At 38.2% G+C, this 18,338-nt stretch overlaps 1 protein-coding gene across 1 annotated transcript in view; it reads left to right on the forward strand.

Moving 5' to 3' along the window:
• pigk (phosphatidylinositol glycan anchor biosynthesis, class K) overlaps positions 1 to 18,007 on the forward strand; it is a 39,618-nt gene extending 21,611 nt beyond the window's left edge. The window contains exons 10-11 of the mRNA XM_008434640.2: positions 3,549 to 3,624; positions 17,133 to 18,007. Coding sequence (XP_008432862.1) covers positions 3,549 to 3,624; positions 17,133 to 17,249 — 193 coding nt within the window. The 3' untranslated portion in view covers positions 17,250 to 18,007. The remainder of the gene's footprint in view (positions 1 to 3,548; positions 3,625 to 17,132) is intronic.
• The last annotated feature ends 331 nt before the right edge of the window (positions 18,008 to 18,338 follow it).

Raw genomic sequence — 18,338 nt, forward strand, 5'->3', positions numbered from 1 at the left:
TTCAGAAAAACCAGGAAGACAGTTGGGCATAAAAATCCCAGGAAATGATCGGCTTCTGAAATACTCAGACCAGATTCAGAGCCGCTTAAATCCTCCTCGTTCTGATGCTCAGCTGGTTTGAACCTCTGACACGCCTAAAGGCATTGAACTGATTTGCTATCAGTGTTAACAAGCAATTGAAGAGGTTTATGTACCTAATAAACTGGCTGGTGATTGAGTGTATAAATACTTCCAGGGTCAAGTCCTGATCATGATTGCTTCTCTGGCATTCAGAGGAGAAAAAAAGCACATTGTGTGAGTTTTGCATTTATCGTAGGTGGTATTGCCCCGTTCTGAAATGTTGAACCTTAATAATAATTTATTGTTTGTTTTTTTATTTGTAACTTATTATCAAAACATGCCTTTGTCAGGGGTGTCCAAACTTTTTGTCACATAGGCTAAAATTGGGAAATCAAAAGTACTCATGAGCCTAATAATAATAATAATAATAATAATAATAATAATAATAATAGTAGTAGAAATATTAAAATAAAACAATTCAAGTTGTCTGATTTACTTATTTATTCATTATAGATCCAAAACTTTAAAATTATTTTACACATTTTCTGTATTAAAACACTTTTTATTTAGTTTTCAAATAATTTTGCACTTGATTGAACAGATTTATTCTGTTGTAAGACAAAGATTTGAGTTGGTCTCTTTCCAAACACTTCTTATATTTAGCTAAATTCAATAAATTAGTTAAAAGCTAACTTGGGTGCAGCAAAGTTGACTTTCCAGTAAAAGTCTCTACATAGATGTGGCTTTGCTCATTATAAAAGAGACAAATACTTTGTGTTGCACATGACATAAAAAGTTTGCATCCGGCCAAATTTTTATCATTCTTAAATTGCAGTTGGGGGGGCCGCACAAAATCACTCCAACGACCACAAATAGCCCCCAGAGCCTCACTTTCTACAACCCATGCAGATTATAAATTTTCCTACATCTGAGGACGGTTATGGGACATGTTTGTTTTAAATATTGTGCTGCTTAAAGTTTATTATTAGCTTATTATTTTAATCCTGGGGCTGCACAGTGGCGCAGTTGGTAGAGCTGTTGCCTTGCAGCAAGAAGGTTCTGGGTTCGATTCCCGGCCCTGGTCTTTCTGCATGGAGTTTGCATGTTCTCTCTGTGCATGTGTGGGTTTTCTCTAGGTACTCCGGTTTCCTCTCACAGTCCAAAAACATGACTGTCAGGTTAATTGGCCTCTCCAAATTGCCCCTAGGTGTGAGTGTGTGTGTGCCTGGTTGTTTGTCCTGTGTGTCTGTGTGTTGCCCTGCGACAGACTGGCGACCTGTCCAGGGTGAACCCGCCTCTCGCCCGGAACGCTAACTAGAGATGGGCACCAGCAACCCTCCCGACCCCACTGAAGGACAAGGGTGTAAGAAAATGGATGGATGTATTTTAACCTTGTGAAGGGGATAAAAACTGCGGCTCTTTGTAATGGATAAAGATAGAAGCTTAACCTGCATGAGAGCAATTTTAATCATGCAATGCCGTGTCGTTAGCATCACTTATCGCCTGCGCTAATCAGTAAATTTGGCTCCCTGCGACAAACTTCTTCAAGATAAAACTCAACCTAAAGCGGCTTCATAGGGAAACAGTGGGGAAGGATTAATAAGCCATTAATTATTTTTAGTTTAATTTTCCTCACATTATAAACTGAAGGACTTTTGCCTGCATGTTGATAATGTCCAACCTTTTAACCACTGAGCAAAGGGGAAATTTGTTTTTGTTTTAATAAAAAAAAAGAAAAGTAAAACTAGTATTTGAACCTTACAAGTAAGGCGACATAAGGAAAATCTAATGTCCTGATATATATTTTTTGCTATATCATACACAATATATGTTGGGAATATTTTTAGTTATTTTAAACTAAATAGCATGTAAAATGGCAGCGGTGTTCTCTATTCAAATGAACAATTCATTTTGTTTTTATTTGAATACAAAATCAGAATACATTTTAATATTTTATTGTGACCACACGGATGTTTCCACTAATTAAATTACTACCGCTGTCTTTTTCTGTGGTCAACACTGGACGTTTAATAAGACCATAAAAGCAAAAAATAAAAATAAAAAATACACCAAGCAAGAATCCACGAGGAAAAGTAAAACATTTGGAACTAAAATCATTAAAAAAAAATAATAATAAAACTTTAAAAAATGGTTTAAATAGTGACTTTAAAACCGACTGACCCGGAACAAATCACAGGTATCAGAGCTTCACTAAACTATCTACAAATGCTGGGAATTTTGAACAATAAACCACAAAAAGTTCCACATTCAGGCAATGTCTGCAAAACACCTGTAAACAACAGTTTTATCACAAAACGCCTCAAAACCATTTAAATAACCATTAGCTTTTTGTGTGCCTGAGTTTAAACACACACCACACAAAGTGGTAAAAAAGGAAATGATGCTAAGTTGTAAAATGGTGCTGCTAACACCCCTGAATAAGTCTCATCTAGGTAAAAGGTTCACGGGTTTCCAGAGATTCTGTGCCAAAAATATATGGTCATCCACAAACCACACAAGTCTGAATTTGTGAGATAAGTTTATAGTACTGCTAACTAGTCTGAAACTTTTCTTATTGAAGTCTGTAAACGTACAGCATGTCGGGCAGATATTTTCAGGTAGTGATGCATTTGTGGTGTCAAATAAACCCTTGCATTAGTGAATTGGACAAAGAAAGCTAATTTAACCCTCTTAGGCACAAAGATGTCACTGATGACACATTTTTACAAGCCGACTTTGCGGTACCATAACTCTGCGCTCCCTGAAAAATTTCATTGGTTTCTGAAAGGGGAGACATTGCGCTTTATGTTGGGTTATTACGGTAATTTCACTCCCGCTGTTGCAGGGAGCATGTTTTACTTTAGTTTAATCTGATGAAACACTCTTTTAGTAGACAGTAAATTGTAAATAACTGCTACATATTGAAAGTTCCAGTTGTTATGGAGAAAAGGGAAAATATATTTACTCATAGGACATTTAAAGAACTTCGTACAATTAAAACAAGCAAAAATATCCAGGCAGTGATTTTAAACTAAGTTTTTGAAAGGCTGCTATAGTTATTTCTGAAGCTGCTGTCTTTTGGATTCTGGATATATTTTTCTTTTTGTAGGTTCTCTGTGGGAACATCAGTGGAGTTCAGAGCTCTGAGCTTTTCCAACACTTTTAAGCTACATTAAAAACATATCAAGCATGTTGCTGTGTAGATTGTTGTTCTGTGCCACATAACACCTTTTTTTCTGATTTCATTGTTGACTTGTCATTGTTTTCGCTTCCAGGGCTGCCTGGCTGCTGCTGCTGTAGATGTATTCTGGTTATACAAGGATTGTGAAGTTGATTTGTGCTGGGGAGAATCTGATTGCGTGTAAAGGCAGTGATCAGATCTCCTGTTTGTTTTCACCTTTTCTTACTTAATCTTATGCATTTACCGTAGCCTGACCTTCTTTCTTGCATAAATGCTGACAGCGTCCCGTTCTCTCTCTCTCTCGCAGCCCTGCGAATGGAGAGGCGCGTGAAGAGATGTACTCGTACGTGGACCAGCTGCCGGTGTCTGAGATCATCCATCAGGTAAGAGCGGGGGTTGGGTCACTCAAACCCACACACGTCGAGGAGGCATCATGCGTTGGCAGGCTGGTTTTTTTGTAGTTTTTTTTTTTTTCCCGCAGCATGTTAGGTTTTTTTTATTTTTATTTCTTTCTCTTATTTGAAGTGTGTCAACTCTCGACCTTAACTTGGACACAGAGCAGAAAAGTTACGTGCAACATCCACCAACAGATGTCTTTGTCTCGTCTCCATGGCGACGGCTGGAAGTGTGAAATGCGGCCTCCGCGTGGAGGGCGGCCACCGTGAAATCCAGCAGAACGGCTGGGCCGGATTGTGGCGAAGAATTGTGCATTCACCTCATTCCCAAATGGATTGGGGCTTTCAGTCGGGTCGACCTTCACAAATGAACACCTTTTCCTCCTCAATCCATCTTTTGAACGCACACACTGCATTCAGAGCAGCTGGCCTTTGGTCCTGTGTTACCCTTGTAAGATTTTCCATTATGAGGCCATTAAAAATACAATTTCTGCTCCCCCACTTCAGAAACGTAAAGAAGCAGCATTAATCTTCAGCAGAGGCAAGTCAACAGCTGACACCGTTGGTGTTTGCTAACATGTCTCGTTTGAAATACAGAGCGAATATGGTTTTATTGCCAAGCACAAATGCTTTTCATAGGTTTATATTGCTAAACACAAATACATCAGCTTCTACAGAAAAACTGGACCTCTTATTTACAGTTCTGTACTGACAGATTCACCTAATTGTGGATTTATTTTGTTGAACAAATATAAAATGCACCTTGGGAAACTAAAATGCTACTTAACATGCTATTGTCTGGCGTTTTCAAAGCAGCCAATCCAGGAGCTACTTTTATTTCCCTTGGTTTTGATTGGCTACCCTCCAGCAGAAATAAGGAAGACTGTGGATGTTAGCTTCTGTGATAGTGCTAAGATGGTTTCCACTGTGCGCATTGATGCATAATAATGTATATTTGAGTTTGAACTATTGAAATGGTCAGTTAAAAGTGTTTTTTAGGGATCTCAAGTATTCATGGATTTCATACATTTACATACGGTTGTGGTTCACGCTTATATAATTCCACCTGAGTTTCAACTACTTCTAAAATCAGAACAAGCACTTAAAGAAGCAATAAAATCAGATCGCTTGCTTGTGGTGTCTGGAAAATGAGCCGTTTCAAAAATGTCCCAATTGTTGAATCACAATTGACGCGCACTGCCCCGTTACCTATCAACCCAAGCGGCTCTCCAGCTTGTCTGTTGAACTGGTTTTACGGCTTTATTTGCTGTACAATGGCTACTAGAAAAGACAGATGTTATTGTTGACTTACCATCCAGAAACCACTTGCTGCATTCTTGTTGGTTGTGCAGGAGGCTCTACTTCAGCTTTTTAAAGATGCATGGTTGTATAATTGTGCATATTTTTGCAAAAAGAACGAAGACACAAAAATAAAACTGGTCAAGATTGGTGTTGAGAGCCGAATGGTAACCGTGAATGAGTTGCAGGAATTTCTTGTAAGCACAGGTTTTACATGCAGCAGCAATTTCCTGTGTTCTCCACATATCTGGATTAAGAAAGAAAGAGGGTTGCAACAAATGCTTTCTTGCAAAGAAAATACCGCTAAAGAATGTTAAGATATGGAGAAATCTGTTAAACATGGGGCTAAAATTGGAGAATCACCAAAACAACACAATGCCCAGTGTTAAAAATGGTGGTGGGAGCATGATGCTGAGGGGTAACCATGTTTGGATGCAGTTCCAGATGCTTAGACTTTGATCCAAAACATTCAATTAATTTTTCCTGCATTCCAGCAAATCTAAACATCAAGTTAATGAAGTTTTCTGGTTCAGTCCAACAGCTTTCAGTGCCAACATTGACTCTGGTACATTTAGTGTTGGCGGTTTTCCTAATCTAAGAATCCAAATGGTGCAACACATAAAGTTTAACTACACACAGTTTTTGTCACATTGCCATTTTAATGACTGCTGTCTAAATGTTCCACATTTTATGCCGTCTAAACTTAATGCGCATTATGTCTCCAGGGGATTATGACTTAAATTTGAATGCTGGCAGCCTATCTTTAATGTACTGTAATTACATTTTTCCTTTTTTTTAGCGGTCCAAAATGTGACAGCTGAGCAGTTGTTTTCCTCACTTTAAATGCATAAACACACAGCGGCTAATCTCGGTCGCTGAATTAAAGCCAAGTGTCAAATCTGGCTTTTCAACTTTTAAAGCCTGAGCGGAGTCACGCGGGGGGCGCGGACCGGGGGTCTGAGCCGGCCAGCGGCTTACTGTCATCATGAGGGGAAACAGGAGGGGTCTCCACACCCAGCAGCAGCAAAACGTTTAGGATCAGACTTGCTGCCTGCTGCTCACATAAAAGCACCTCATAAACTGTTTTTTTGCTTCATTGGAAAACTTTCACGACCACACAAACAGACCCTATAAACTCTTCTCCATCTGCTTCTTTTATTGCCTTACTTTGTCTTTCAATTACAATTTTTTTTTATTTCTTTGCTCTCCTCATTTTTTTGCTCAACACCTCTCTGTTTTTGTTTCTTTTTTTGTAAATTCACCCACATCTCACAAACCCACTCTGCAACCCAGTGACTCCTGGCTGAGATTTCGATTATTGGCTTGCGCTCCTGCTGGGGTTGAGATGGGGGTCCTGACAGCCAGAGTCATCTCTCTCCCCTTCCCTGTGGCCCAGCTGCACTGCAGCAGAATGACCAATGTCCACCAAGCACATCGACAGCCCTCCTGTTTTTGATTAGCTGCTAAATAGAGTGCAGCACTTTACAACCTCTTTGTTTTCCTGCTGCGATTGCTTTGCTTTTTTTATGGATGCTAATCAGAGATTCTCACTAGAATGAAAGGGTAAAGTTTTCCTTGAACAGGTTAGGATGGATCTATGGGCGATACAGAACATGGTCACTACATATTTTTTTTCTCAAAATCTTTCTTGGATAAAGAGATTTTAATTTGCTCAATTCTGCCTATTTCGAGCTCCTGTTTTAGGGCCTCTTGTCACTTTAAATCCAAATAAACTGCTACTAGCCACGCCCCCCAACTCAACGTTTATACTTGGATGTGAAAATGACTGCAAACAGATGTGCAATTATACAACCATACCTCTTAGAAAAGCAGAATTGGAGCCTCCTGCAAAACCAACAAGAATGCATCAAGTGTTTTTTATTTCAGCAAAACACTTGTCCAGCAGCCCTTGTACAGCGTATACAGTGGTAAAACCAGCTGATCAAATGTGCTGGAGCTCGACTCCGGTTGCTAGGTGACGGACTAAGGTTGCTAGGTGATGGCGCAGGTTCCATTGGGAGATTTATGAAATGACTAATTTTCCAGACACCAGAAAACATTGATTTATTACCTTAAAAACAACTGGCTGCTTTTCTTTTTCTTTTTTTTTTTTAAAGAGTTTGGGTTGTTTTTAGAAGCAGTTGTGACCCAAATGGAAATGTAAAAATGTACAAAATGTTAACTTAAAAACTTTAAAACAGGCAGATGACCTGTAACAAATGGAAGTCCAAAATTGAGCTTAGCATATGACTCAAATGTTAGGCTAATAAAGAGTTTATATTTTTATACAGAAAAATATAAACTTTTCAATGAAGACTGAAGACATTTTAGTCTTCTTTTTGGTGAAGACTGAAATGTGATCAGTCTTCACCAAGTGTTTTCAAACTTTACAAACTAAAGAAAAGGTTTGCTCTCAGAGCAGCCAAATGAGCTGAAAACTGCTAATTAAGCAACTCTGGGCTTCGATTATACCTCAGAAGAACCACAGGCTGATTCCCTCCATGCTACGCCGCATTGATGCAGTAATTCATGCAAAAGGAAGAAAACTGTACAGTTCATGAACATAATTCTAATGTAACATTCTGTCTTCTAAAGTTTAACTTTGTATTATTTTTGTGGAGCTTCACTTTTTTAATTTGAGAGGTAATTTATCAATCTAAAAAAAAAAAAAGCTTAATTTCTTTGCTTGTAGATCAGACAGTGGCTTGGAATAGAAAAGTCATCAGATTGACATACAGTCGATATGTAAAAGTTGTGTGTTGTGTAAACAAACTTCTCATTGCGAGCGTGTGTGTGGGTGTTGGGTTGATTAATGTCCTGTCATTGAAGGCAGTGCCACTGTCTCTGTCAGTCTTCACACTTCTCCTGTTGCCAGCATCTAATCACATTATGTTCAGTCCTGGAAATAACTCAACTTCTCTCTTATCCTTCATTTCCCTTCCCTTTCTCTCCCGTGTATTGTACTTTTTTTTTTACCCCCCTCTATCCGTCGCTGTGAGCTCTGGTCTCTGGCGTCAAATTGTTATTTGTTCCTTTGCCAGCTTGACGCCGCCCCATATGGCTCGGGAGAATTGAAAATGGAAACAGTGAAAATTAATGCTTCGCCCACCCTCCCCGTTCCTCTCAAATCCTCATGTCCTCAAATCGGCCTGCAACAATGACGCTCTTTCAAAACGCGAATGTAGGGGATTTAGATCACAGGCCAAAGCCAGTCTCCCTGTCTGTTTCATCAAATATCTGCAGGAATTTGTTTTTGATGCTCTGAAATTTCCATTAACGTTCTCCAGAAAAGCAAGACATGCTTCATAAGAAAATAATACACCCACTACTTTGACTGTCTCAGCACTTGCTGGGGGCGTAAATAACAAGGCAATACAGTGAAGTGTCTCAGCGGCGCGCATAGCCGGCTGTTCCTTTATTCTGAGCCGCACAACATAAATTTCCTTCGGTTTTGTCCTTGGACTGCAAATGTTTGACGAGACGTGTCAGACTTCCCTCGACGGTTATTAGCATCATGTTAATTAGCTCCAATCAGACAGATGAGAAACTGTTAATTGATTTTATTGGTGAATTAAACACACAACATGGCACATATATAATCCCAGAGTGTAGGTCCTTGCCATTCAATAGCTCCATCAGTGAAGGTCATTGAACACTCAGCACTTTGGTTTTTTTAGCTCCAGTCTCAATGCAGTTTGTAGTTTCATTACCTGCCTTATGTTTTCATTTTCAAGTTACAGACCTTTTATACATCGAGATACAAAGATCAGTAGGCAAGTCGGCATTGATTGATTCAATCAATCAATCAATCAATCAATCAATCAATCAATCAATCAATCAATCAATCAGGTTTATTTGTATGTCACATTTCAGCAACAAGGCAGATCAAAGTGATGCACATCATAAAATCACAGTCAACAATCCAAACATTACATTTTGAACATTTAGTATTGATTTGCAGAAAATGAGAAATGGATAAAATAAGGGAAAAGATGCAGAGCTTTCAGACCTCAAATAATGGAAAGAGAACAAGTTCATATTAATTTAGAAACGACAACAGTAATGTTTTAACTCACAAAGAGTTCAGAGATCAATATTTGGTGGAATAATTATGAGCGTTTCAAAGGGGTTCAGTGCTGTGGGCTCTTAGTTTTTTACAGAGCTGAACGTATCCTACAAAAAAAAAGACTAATTTTTGTTTAATTAAAATATTTAATGCTTAGTTGTTGTTGAGCCGGATCAAATTCTTAATGAAACTTCTAGTGTTTTAGTTTAAAAAATAGAAACAACAATTTTTGGCCCACAAGTATCTTTGAGTTAATAATTTTGGTCCATATAACACAAATTTTGGACACCTTGTAATCTTAAACATTGACTTTGTTGTCATTAAAGACAGTTTATAACATTTTGCAGACATATGGCTGGACAATAAATTATGTATATCACAATCAGTATTAATAATTGATACATCATATATAGAATATTCATTGAACTCCAGTCCAGAACCGCACAGCATTCTGGGAGATGTAAGCAGAGGGAAAACTTTAGCTGCTTAACCTCTCATAGCTAGCTAAGCAAGGTTGGTGGAATCAACTAAGTCTCTCTCTCTTTAGTTACCTAGCAACTCACTCACTCTTTGGTTGCCTAGCAACAACTTGAGTAACTGGCACAGCAGCAGTTTAAGGTTTCACCACTGTGCTTAAAAATAAAAATAAAAGCTAAAAATTAAAATAACGGTGTCAAGTGGAAACTAGATAAAACAGGAAAGGTTACACCACCAGTTTAGCATCCTTTCGGATATTTAAAACAAAAAAAAAAGATCAATAATCATCGATTCTGACTGATATGAAAGGCTTATATAGTGATATGTTTTACAGCCATATGGTCCAACCTTTTAGAGAATTTTGTCTTTCTTCAGGTTTTGTCTGAATTTCCCCTCCCTCTTTGTTTACCAGATGACATATTGTCCTCTCCTTGTTGGGTTTGCTGATGTGGCGACCTGTCACACTCGATCCATCTCCTTTTGCTCTTCTTTACCCCGAGGACATCCTCTTATATAAACACTCACACACACACATATATACATTTACACAAATAACAACAGACTCGCACACACCTCTAGCTGCCATTGTTCCTGCGGTTATCTGCCCCCGATAGCCACATGCTCACAATCCTCTCAGAAACGTCCATGGCCAGTTGTTGTTTAGCCTGTGTAATTCCTCATTGCTGCTTTTCTCTCCTCTCTGGTCGCTCTGCTGCCTCACCTGTGAATCGTATGTTAGAAACAAACAGCAGGAAAGCCCAGCATGTTTCCCCATTATATTTATGCTCTTTGACGTTAGTCACTGTTTGAAAGCAGTTTGAACTAGCTGCCAATCATATTTCAGGTGGTTTTTGTCAAAGTCTCAGTAGGGAAGATCACTTTTGTTCCAGGTATGTGCCCGTTTGAACCAGAATAAAATATTGGAAAACCGTTAAAGCTTTCTGAAAAGGTGGCTTGTGATTCACTAAATTGCTCCTTTAAAAAAACAACGAAGAAAAAGAAAAAGAAAACAGAAAACTTTGAAACTTGTAAAAGTTCAAAACTTTAAAGAGTCAGTCATTCAGGGTCAGCACGAACAAAAGGAAGGATCACGTAGTCCTCCTCATGTGACTTCACACTGCCAGGAACTTTGTAACTGACGGCCATCTTGGCAGGCAGTTGCTATGGAGTTGTTATGACAACAATAAAGAAGCCACAGCCTTAGAACTAACTCTTACCTTGTTCTTATCCAACTTATAAACATTATAAGTACATTACAACTTTTACTCAGTTACAATTTTTGACTATAATGCTAAGTATAATACTAAGACAAATATTAGTGATATTTACTGTAGCACCTAGTTTACTGCCAAACTAGGAAAATTAGCTTAGCTAATGTAGCTTTTATCTGCTAGCTATGAGAGACATGTGGCCTACGTTTATGTTACTGTATGTACTTACTCTGCCAGTCACCAGAACCTTGTTATTCAGGCAAAGAGTTCGTAGTTCCTTTACAAATCCGTTTAAACATCGATTGTATGCCTACATAGATGTCAGGACGTGAAGCTCCTCCGTGGTGTAAACACTCTTCCTGTTCACTAGGTAGTGAGCTATATTGTAGTATAAGATCAGAGGCAGCTTGTCATCGTCTGGCATGTTTCCATTCTCCCTTTCATACTAGTCGATCTTGACAGCAGCCATTTTGTTAATTTATACTTCTCTTGCACATTGGTTTAGAGTGTCCACGTATTTTCTTACTGCTAGTCTTAAAACCATGGTTCGGCTGTGAATTGCCTACTAAGATGGCGCTGATCACTTCTGATTCAGACTTGTGTGAATAATGAATATATTTGCATTAATGCTATGTCCAGTAAAGTTGATGTGGATCTTAAGGTCGACATTTGTTTACCTGGACGTAAGGGTTCATTCACACCAGCCCTGTTTAGTCCACTTTAATCCAACTCTGATACGTTTACCTAGAAAGTCCAGTTTGTTTGGGTAGGTGTGAATGTGTAATCAAACTCTGATCTGGACCAAAAAAGCAAACACAACAAATCTGTTCCGTTTTTGTGCCGTTTAAGATTAGATTTCAGTCATTTTAGAACCGATAATCGTTTCAATCATGTCCTGAAAATTTTAAAGCTTTACTTTATAGAAGCTCTATGTTGAGAAGTGGTTGTTGTGTTTAAATTTGGAAGAATTAATAAGACTGACTAAAGCTGGGCTCATCTCATGTTTTTTTTTTCATGTAATGTTAGCAGCACATTTATTTTGTTTGTTTTTTTAATTCATCTAGAATAAACCGGTCTCTGTTTTCAGTACTGTTACTTTTTTTTTTCAGATTGCAATCCTTCGTCATAATCAGACAGCTCTAATTACATCAATTTAAAGCGCGCAGAAAAGCATCCACTTCCTCTCAGTTTGACTCTCTTTGAGACACAGACACTCGTCCTCTGTCACAAAAGACTCCCTTACCTTTAGTTAGAAATAAGCCTTTCTGTACTTGCTAATTCAAGATATTTTTGGACTAAACGCCCACTCTCGTATCTGTTTGACAAACAAGACCACATTTGTTCTCTCGTCTGAGATGTTTCCTGCAGTTTCTGTCATTCTCTAACAAAAGCACCATTGATTTTGATGCTAAAAGCATCCCTTTTTAGTTTGAGCTTCATTATTTCTGCTATTCTGAAGCTCTGAGCTTTTAGTTTGCTGGATAATTTCTGCAGAGGATACAGTGCTGACAGAAAAGTTTCAGACCCTTTCAAGTGTTTGAAACTCATCCAAAAAATTTTATTTTTTGTTCTCAATGGCCTAAACAGTTCTGACAGCAGAGGATAATGAACATTTCCTTTTTATTTAATAGGAATTAAAGCCTGCTGTGTCCCAAACCGTGGATCTCTCACAGAGTTCAGTTGAATCACTTTTGACAACCTTAAATATTCTTTATACTACAAGGTTTGCGGGCTTTCCATTTCTCAACGGCAGATCCTTTTAAGCTCAGCAAAGTTAACTGGAACCGTCTGGAAAATGTCAAAGCCAGAAGAATATTTGATGTTTCTGTGAATTAAGGCATGTCGGTTGTCTGCACCATCATATTTTTATGTCAGAAAAACTAAACCTCATGAAAAACTTAGTCTGCCTTTCTCTTTCTTTTCAAAGCGCAGAAGAAGTTTCGACTTGAATGTTTTGAAGATGGTATGCCACATATAATGGCACCGTCTGGAAATCTCTTACTGGAAACACAAAATATTTTGGGTTTTAAGAAAAAGCCTTTTCGTTGGGACTGCAGTGGATTCCTGACTTTTCAGTAGGTTAGAGGATTTTTCTCTGGAACGCAAATCAAAATTATTAACGAATTCTGGCTATTTGTAGGCCTGTTACTGTAACAAATTTTGCTGGACGATAAATTGTCCTGGTAATTATTGTGATAAACGATAATATTGTTCTTTTGAGACTGTTTTCAAATAACATATTGATAATATAATAATAATAATGGAAATTCACTCCCTCAAAGACCAATAAACTTGTAAAAAAAAAAAAAAACTCTCGAACTAAAAGATGTTTTGACTTTCTAAAATAAAACCCAACAACCAAAAACAGTTAAATGGAAATAAAAACGAACAACAAACCAAAACCATCAATGAAATGGATTATGAAGTCTCTAAACATAATCAACCTTAAGAAGAAAGAAAAGGTGCAGCGCATTCAGACCTCAAATAATGCAAAGAAAACAATTTAGAAACAGCAACTCTAATGTTTTAACTCAGGAAGAGTTCATAGGTCAGGAGGTTTTCAACGGGGTTCAGTGCAGTGGGATTTTAATTGTGTCCAGATCTGTATTTGCACTAGAAACTTGTGTTTTGTGTGTTTGCAGTGTCGCACTTTTGCTGCAAATATAATCTTCACTGGGAAACGGTTGAAGACGATGGATTTATTAACCAATAAAAAGAAGGAATATCTGAAAGCTGAGGGAATGTTCAGGTCACATTATGACAGACTGGCTTGGAGCCAGATTTACGACTTGACTGCAGGTGTTCACATCTCAAGTGTTTGTTATTTTTATGTCGTTCTTAACAAGGTGACGGCAGCTCAGCAAATGAGACGCATATTCTACAAATCCCTGATCAAATCTCTGTAAAATACATATGAGGAAATATTTTTCTCTAGGAGCTGCTTTTAATTAGCAGCTTTAACAGCTTCCAGCCATCACTTTCTCCAACATTATTCTCTCCTTATAAAAGCACGTCTTGCGTGGGCCACAATTACTTCCCAGTCGATGCTTTAGCATTCCTGGATGGCAGCGGAGCTCTATTGATTTGACTTGATTGAGCTGTTAAATAAATTTGGACCCAGACGTAATCCAATTTTGCTGCTGTCCTCAGCCTCTCTTGGCTGGAAATTGGCAGCGTCGTCACACAACCTGAAGTTTGGGTTAAAGTGACGGCCTTGAACACACACACACACACACACACACACACACACACACACACACACACACACACACACACACACACACAGAGAGAGAGTGAAGCCATGGGCCAACTCGCCACACACAAGAAATTAACACTTGGCCTCACCAACAGCTGCTCATGTGAGAGGAATTCAAAATCACTCTGAACGTATCAAGCAAGAGAAATTCATTATTTGAAATTATTTAATCACAGTAATTTCAAATGCTGACCTTGTCAAATTTTTTGGAAATGCTTTTATTGTTCTGCAAGGTCAAGCTCATCATGACCCCTTTTCTGCTTGCTGAAATTCGCCGTTCTTACTCGTCAGTCTCCTCCTGAAAAGCCTTTCTGAGTCGTTGTTTAGCTCTCGTTGATTGGTTGGACGTTCAGGCAGTGAGAAGACCGCTCAGCGGGCGGTAATTTCAGACACTGGACATTCGGCGCATGCTTCAGCACTCGGTGTGCCAGGCTCTCATTTGTATGTGCACACAAATAGAGCGGAGGAATCCACTCTACATATGCCAATTCAGCAGTACTTGCCTCTTGGGTGAAGGAGAAATTCAGCAAATGTACGAGACTGCCTACTTGAGTGAAATTGGAAGGCAATTGGACTCTTTCACAAACTGAAATACTACCAGGGAGTCATCAAGATTAGATGAAATATTCTGTCTGCATGGCAATTTCGCTTGTTACCCTTATAGGGCGGGTATAATGCGGTGATTGCTGGGTATATTCACAACCATGAAATGTTTGGCGGTTTGAAGTATACACTGCTTATTTCTGGGATTTCATGTTGAAGCTCAGAATCGTTTCTGTCCATGAACTCTGAATATTTTTGCATGTAAAGTTGCTTGATAAAACTCGACCATCCATAGCAGAAATACATGCAGATACTCTTTTACAATAAAACTAGCTGCAGATTGTTCTGCAATTATCATTTATGACTGAATACAGATTTCTAGAAATGCACTTTTTTTTATAGACGTCTTGTTTATAAAAGTACAAAGGTCCAACATTTGAGCTTACACTTACCTCACCAGACAGTGACATGACTCCCAACTGGGCTGTGATTTGTCAGGTTTCTTCCCTTTAAATGGAAATATGATGCAATTTATTTCCAAATTCCCAGTGAGAAATTCAAGAAAATCTCCTGAAGTTGGAATTCAAACTGGGAAAGTGAAAGCTCACCAAGACATCCAGAGTCCAGAATCCAAAATGGCCACTTTAGGTACAGCACAAAGTGGAAACTTCAGGTATAAACATTTGGATTTTTTGTTTGTAGCATTTTTTTTATTTATTTGTTACTTATTACAACATTTTAAACTAATATTTTAAAATATAATTGTAGCTTCAAATTCTAAAATTTTAAAGACTAAAATTTAAGGCTGTAGTGATAAAATAATCTCACGATACAATACGATATATATTGCGATATTCAGCAAACAATACAATTCAATACACTTTTGCGATTTTCTGAAAGATTTTAGAGGGACAGAGTGATTTTGGTGACATTTTGTGACTGTTATGGAGTTGGACTGAATGAATTTAACTGAAAACTGATTAAAAGCACCAGCTACACCATACCTGGCTCTGGTTGGACACAGACTTAAAGTCGACAGCTGGACAAAATGAATCAAAGAAGTGGTGAGAAAACATGTTTATTTTAATTGAAACAGTACAAACTGTAGCTTACATGCATTTGTAAAGTAAATAAAGTGCACCAAGTACCTGCTCTGAATAGTTTGATACCTTTTTAACCTTCACTTAACATCTGAAGGAATCACTCTAAGCCTGATGACCTAATCACTCTCCCGGCGAAGCAAGCAGTGAGGGAGCAAGATGACAGATGGATGTTACGATACTTACGGATGAATATCGATTTTTTTCTAGGAAAGAAAATGTCGATATATATCGCAAAATTGATATTATTACACAGCCCTACTAAAATAAAAAAAATTAAGACAAATGGATGATTTTACAAAATTATAAATTGAATCAAAAGAAACACTGTCAAATTATAATTTTCGACATTAAGCTTATGAAACCAATACTTAAAATAAGTAGTTCACATAAATATGTCAGAACAAAGTAAAATGCTTAAAATAACAATATTTAGTGTTTACAATTTATTCACTTGATCTCCACGTGGCATAAAACAAAGCTTGTGTATAAACAAGAGGTCTCACTTTGACATAAACTCTAAGTGTGCCTGTGTGTTCAGTGAAGTTACTCGCTTCACTGAACACATTTTACTCAAGGCTTGTGATAGTTTATAATTACTCAAAAGTAAAAAGTGTAGTGCAGTAAGTATATTTTTTCTGAAAAGTTACTCAAGTAAATGTAACTAGTTACTACGCAGATATGTTGGAAAACATTCAAGTTGTTCTTCAAATTTCAGTATTTTTCACCACAAAGCTTCTTATTTTGTTTGTTTAATTTTATTGTTGTAGTATTTTTTCTGGATAAAATCGGCTCAGCAGGCATATGAGTGCCTTAATAATCTCCAAGTAACAAAACCAATTCATACAGTATGTTTGGTTGTTCGCATCATCTAATCATGTCTACATGTGATTAAAACCTCGTCTTCCTTTCATCTCAGCTGGTTTTTGACAGCAAAGTTTATTTCTGGAGTCCCGCTGATGGTCTCCGCTCCAGCCTGGTACTTATAGTTCTCCTCAGCTCCCTACAGTTGTACGTACAGTAAAATTTATGCCTATTAGGTGCTGCTGGGTCTGACTGGTGCCGCTCTGATTGGACAAGAGCAGCAGGCGGAAATCTCCTGCGTACATCCTCAAAGCGCCTCTGTAGCTTTGTCGCTGGCAGAGGAGTTTGGAAGATGTTTTTAGAGGTTAAATCTCATCTCTGTGCAGAATATTGCAGCCACATTAGCATATAAATGTGCTACTTGTGAGCTGCATGTTTAATATGAGCAGGATTTAAAAGTATAATCGTACACAAAGTGATGATGTGGCAGTGAATGGGACAAACACAAGACAGGGGAGGTGTGCTGATGAGCGGCACCACCTGCCTTTCTGCGTTGAACCCGAGTGTGTGTGCGTGCCGAATGTTCGAAGAGATAAAGTAAATGTGTGTGTGCGTGTGTGTGTGTGTGAGAGTCTTTACCTGCTTGCCTGCCTGTGTGAATGACAGAACAATCAGAGGTTGGCTCAACAGGAGACATATACACACCATAACTAAACTTCATTCTCACCCCGCCTCCCCAGAAACCAAAGCAGAAAGACTGGCATCCTCCTGACGGCTTCATCCTGGGCCTGTGGACTTTAATCCTGCTGGTGTTTTTCAAGACCTACGGTGTTAAACATCTAAAGCACATCTTCTAAGGATCCGGCGCAGACGCAGCTGGACGTCCCAGAACCCGGGGAGTCGCTCCTGAAGGGGCATTTGGGAAGCAGCTGCAGTTTGTGATGGGCTTTTATACCTGAATGTGGGAAGATGAGCAACAGAAACTACTGATTTGTATGAAGCTCCATAAACTATTGGTGCCTTTTTTTATGTTTTAAAGCTGCAATATGTAACTTTTATAAATATATATATTTTCCATCTTTAATAAAACTGTCACCATGTCGTGACAGGATAAGACAGATAATCTGTGAAAAGAAATCTAGTTTTTCCACTGGCTGCATCAGCTCCTACTGTGGTCTGCAAAAATGCGCAGTCAAAAACAACCAATCAGAGGCAGGAGGCGGGTCTTAGTGCTGTCAATCATCCTCGTGTATGCTACTCAATGTGCTAAGGGTGGAAATAATGTTTTTGTTTTTCTGTTACGCGTGTTTTCTATTCTTACTGATATTTGTTTACTTTGGTGATTAGATTGTAAAATGTTAATCTTATATAAAATTTATCACTATTTACCATCTTTTGTTATTATACAAAAAACAAGATGGTGGAAAACCGTTACCTTACAGGAAAACCAGCAGCTATGCTAACTAGCCTTAGCATTCGTGGCAGGTTACGTGTGTTTTGCTAAGCTACAGCTTAGCATAAAAACAATTGTCAGGGGTAAACACAAGAGTGATTGACAGCGCTAGGACCCGCCCCCTGGCTCTGATTGGTTGTTTGACTGAGCGTTGTATTTCTGCAGTTTTTGTTTTTTGCAGATTATCCATTTGATTATCACAAAAATAATTGTAATAAACAAGTTAAAAATATATATTTTTATAAAAGTTACATACTGCAACTTTAATTGTAATTGTGTAATATGATGTATATTAGCAAGATCTCCTAAATGTTTCCTTGAGCGTCTGTCGGCAATGTTTCCCAAAGGAACAAATCAGCAGCTGTAGCTTTTGTTGAGGCTCAAACTCCTAGTAAATATTCTTAATATAATAAATGTGTCTTWCCAATCTGATGTCTAACTTTATATCCTTTACATTACCTAAATGGGTAATATTTTACAAATATTTAAATTT

The sequence above is a fragment of the Poecilia reticulata genome, linkage group LG17, assembly GCF_000633615.1.
Source record: "Poecilia reticulata strain Guanapo linkage group LG17, Guppy_female_1.0+MT, whole genome shotgun sequence".
In the NCBI taxonomy this organism is placed as follows: Eukaryota; Metazoa; Chordata; class Actinopteri; order Cyprinodontiformes; family Poeciliidae; genus Poecilia; species Poecilia reticulata.